This window comes from Papilio polytes, unplaced genomic scaffold, assembly GCF_000836215.1.
Source record: "Papilio polytes unplaced genomic scaffold, Ppol_1.0 DF822178.1, whole genome shotgun sequence".
In the NCBI taxonomy this organism is placed as follows: Eukaryota; Metazoa; Arthropoda; class Insecta; order Lepidoptera; family Papilionidae; genus Papilio; species Papilio polytes.
In genome coordinates this window covers 2,589,134-2,593,635 of record NW_013527026.1, presented here as the reverse complement: position 1 = coordinate 2,593,635, position 4,502 = coordinate 2,589,134, and the positions used below count along the sequence as shown (strand labels likewise).

At 39.7% G+C, this 4,502-nt stretch overlaps 1 protein-coding gene across 1 annotated transcript in view; it reads left to right on the top strand.

Annotated features, from left to right (window-relative positions):
* Position 1: 1 nt before the first annotated feature.
* Positions 2-4,502, top strand: part of LOC106106411 (protein turtle) — a gene marked incomplete at its 5' end in the record, with an annotated part of 11,240 nt that continues 6,739 nt past the window's right edge. The window contains 4 exon segments of the mRNA XM_013286989.1: positions 2-38; positions 2,033-2,175; positions 3,331-3,477; positions 4,209-4,344. Of these exon segments, the coding sequence (XP_013142443.1) occupies positions 2-38; positions 2,033-2,175; positions 3,331-3,477; positions 4,209-4,344 (463 nt within the window).

Sequence of the window (4,502 nt, the reverse complement as noted above, 5' to 3'; positions counted from 1 at the left end):
CGCCGGCCTGCTGCTCCTGCTGCTAGTCAACCTGCCGGGTAACACATCGACATATTACACCGACATGTCTCTCCGACATGCCCCTGCTCCTATATGTATTTCTCCAGCCAGGGCAGAAACCCTTGTTACCAGGTAGCACCGACACCGACACACCTATCGACATTGACGCCTTCATGCTATGCCGACATTCCAACATCTCCCTTCACAAGCATTCTACGCCAGTTGGCTTGCCTTTATTGAATGTAACCCACACTACTTCAATGTTTATTTTGTATCAAAAGTGTATAAAGTAAGATCGTCAACAAGGCGATATCTACCGTCTTATTACACAGGGTTTACGTCGGATTATAATGAGAAAGAAAAGTCTTTTTGCGAATAGACGCACTTATGTGTTTCTTTATACAAAAACAAAGATTGCAGACGGGATTCGCTTTCATTCCGGATCTTATTTAATCCCAAGCACGAGGAGGAAAGTTGAAATGTTCACAGAAAAAGTAAATAAGAACGTAACATCAACTTTATAATAACATAAATCTTTAAAAAAATCGAACGAAATCCTTGCCACATATTACTTTATTTGATCGAATACTCTCATACCGATCAATATTTCATAACAAATTCCAAGCTTCCCTCGATTTCCGTTCTAACAACTTAAAACATCTTCTCCCCGCTTACATAAACGCTGGAAGTTTCTCAAATATGCTGGATAGATGAAACATTTACGACATGTCCAGACTGCTGATAAATTTTGTTGACCATAAATCAGCAAACGACATCATTTTAAGAGAACATTATTTTCGATATATTTTGTTTTTAGATATTTTCCTTTATACGTTGACACAACTACTATCTTCAAGTATAAAACCATGATAATGTCGACTAACAACAAAGGTACATAAAACTAAAATATCAAAATTAATCAACTTAAAAAAATGCTCAGAAGTTTTAACTCGATAATATAAAAATTCACACTGAAATAAATTGCTTTCTGAATATTTTGCAATTTAAATCTAGCCAATATTTGTAATTGGCTCAAAGTCAAAAGTGCGAGCCTCATTTTTGTTTTTTTTTATCATATTGGCATTCGTTATGCCAACGTGTCGAACGTTTGCACAAAAAGCGCGGGATCTGGTTTGATTTATGTCATGCATTTTGATAAATGCGGATTAACCTTAATTCGTTCACGCTAACGAATGGCGATCGGGATCAAGCCACCGACAGATAACAAACAAAACAAATATAAATTACTTTTATTCAAATGTCGCAAAACATTGTAATATAAATCCGACTTAAACACTATATGATTTGTAACACGGTTTCGAAGGTAAAGTGATCATTTTGATAGTTGTTTAAGCTTTGTTTATATCGCCATAATATAATGAAGATGAATAACAACAGTTAGGATTTTATGAACACTTGTACATTTCAAAAACACTTTCATTGCAAATGTAAAGATAAAACACAATCAGCACTAACAATTTTTCTCCGACAACTGAAAGAAAAATCACCGCGCAATTAAGGCATCGGTTTTCCTCGTACTGGTTTTATCTGGTTCAAATGGCCACAGAAATAGTCATTAATGCGGGCATTCTATAGCGAAAAGAATAGATAACGAGCTAAATGAACGTTGTATTCATTTCAAAGTGCAGTTATAACAGCCTGTACCTTTATCTTTGGTTAAGATTTTGTCCTGCGCATTGACACAAATTCCCGGGTACTGTGCTGGCCTATTTTAAAAAGATAAAATTAATAAAGTTTCATACGTAACTGACCGTTAAAATTTTTCAATTTTCTAGTTCAGTGTTATTTTGTTTACAACATTATGTAACTGAAACTACGTTGGAATTAAATACATTGAATTAAAAACTTACTAAAAACTGCTGCTTTAAAACTCATTTAGGGCATTAAAAGCCGTTCACACTTTGAGAACTTACTTCCAGTAGGTTGAATGCGATGCCGTTCTCACGGTGTAATGTTACGCACTTCGTAGTATCGAAGTTGAGTCAGAAATACTAATAAAAGGTGTTTGCAGTAACCTGTCACCAAGATCACCAAGATGCCGTGCATATCACGGCAATCCTTGGCGAGAGCGTCGTCTTCAACTGCCAGGTCGACTTCCCCGAGGACATCCCCGTGCCGTACGTGTTGCAGTGGGAGAAGAAGGTAGGCGAAACGGTACGATGGCCCACACTCCACTCTTACAATACAACGCTGCTCATCTACCGTGTGTGTGTTTCTGTTCAGTAGAGGACGGCTCGTCCCCGCGACGCGCAGCTGAATGTAAAGTATAACGTGCCGTGTCCGCGGCCACTTTGTCCGTGCCAGTGGTAAGGGCGCTGCGGGGCGGAGGCCTGCGACACATCACGCGGCCCCCGCCCCGCGAGCGCCCCACGCACGCCTTTATGTACCTTTGCCTCTTCAGCATACCGCCTGTTGTACCTACCGCGACATACACCACAGTGACAAAGCCCTACGAAGCGTGTCTGAGAGAGCAGCAGATCCCCGTTAGACTAAACCGACACAATACACGACCACTTTACATATACGATAAGATAATATTTCTTTCGTTTTGCAAATAAAATATTTTCTTTTGATTTCTTTGGGTGCACAAGTTTGTATCGGAGGTAGCACCGGCAGCACATAGCTTCAGGCTGACACGGGGCTCGCACTCCCTCGCGCACCGGCGGCGGTTCTGTCTGTTTCTCTCTTCTGTGGCTGTGGGCTCGCCCACGCTCCTGCACTCCTAGCCTTACTACCTACCTCTTTGTTTTGTTATCATACTGCATATCTACTGCATACTGCATGATTCATGTCTTGTCACACGTACTCGTCTCGTCTTGTATCGTCTCGTATCATATCGTATCGTATCGTAGATAGATCTGCACAATATCAGCTTCTTGTATATCTCGACTAATAATGAAGTTGATTGTTACTTCGTATCTGTTATCAAACAGTTGTTCGTATTTTACTAAGTAATTGCGCGACCAGTATATCTTTAAAACGTAGACAAAGTATATCTAGTCATTTTCCCATGCATGTTCTCGTAGCTTATTGTATTTAGTTCACAAAATATTGTTCTTTAATTAAAGTCGATTGAAGTTTTTGATTGTTGGCTCGATGTAGATAACAAAATTTTGTGAAAGTATTCATTTTATGTTTATTTCATTACCTTCCATTAACCTTCCACGACGGGGAAATGGATAATTTCACGAGGACTGTACCGAACATTGTTGGATGTATTTAAGTATTGTTGTACTGTGTGTATTTAAATTGTAAGTGAAGTATGCGCGCCGGTTGAAGGGTGTGTGCTGACGTATGTTGTGTACGCAGGGGCAGGACATACCGATCTACATCTGGTACGAGAGCTACCCCACGCACAGCGGGGAGGGGTACGAGGGGCGCGTTGCCCGCGTCGCTCCGGATTCCCCCTATGGCGCCGCCAGTCTCAACCTCACCAATATACGCGAAACTGACCAGGTAAGGGGCTCTAATCTAATATCCATAAGGAAAAGAAAGTAAGCATAAGAAATTAAATAAAATGGTAAGATTACGAAGTAAGAATGGGTACTTATCAAAAAATGTTAAATAAAAAATTCTACCTACGACGCAGCCTGCCTGTAAAGATGTTTTGTTTTTGTCTGATAGTAGAAAATGTGATTTATAACATTATCAAGTATTTCGTCGTCGAAATATCTTTAGAGAACTAAATTAAGTGACAACACATGTAAAACCTCATGTAGGTAATAGTTATTTATACGTCTATTGTTTCTTTGGTTCGCTGAACGCGTTTTCCCATGTCTGTTGGGTGTTCGCATTTTAACTTGCATTTTGTAACATATCTGCTTCACTTCCGCGTCTTTGTGACTACAATGAAACTCAGAGTTGCATACGAATGCACAAAACATGCATTTATTAGAATGTCGACATACTTAAATAGAGAAAAGTTTCACTTTGCACATTTAGTTAAGTTACTTACCACGACAAAAATAACTGCGCTATTACAACAGAAATGCAGTATTTAATTGCATGTTTGGAGCTTTATTATTTCTTTACATTATTTTCTTTCGTAAATCTCTTTTTTAACCAAAAAGATTGAGAACTCACCTAGTTCAAACCTCAAATTCATACGGTAAACCAACAGTTAGCAATTTCTTCAGCAATATTACCATGTGTCTTGATGGATTAAATTGATGTGTTGTTTGTGTCAGGGCTGGTACGAGTGCAAGGTGGTGTTCCTCAACCGGTCGCCCAACCAGCACAAGAACGGAACCTGGTTCCACCTCGACGTTCACGCACCGCCGCGCTTCTCCATCACACCGGAAGACATTATATACGTTAACTTAGGTATGTCCACAAAATGCTACCTGCCTCACTCAAAATGATCCAAGGATTTCTTCTTTGCAAGAGCACGCTGTTCTGATCTGATCATTGTAGAGAACACGAGGCCTACATCCACTATACTGTAATCGTAAACGTATAATATGGTAGAGCCCGCTTTAACA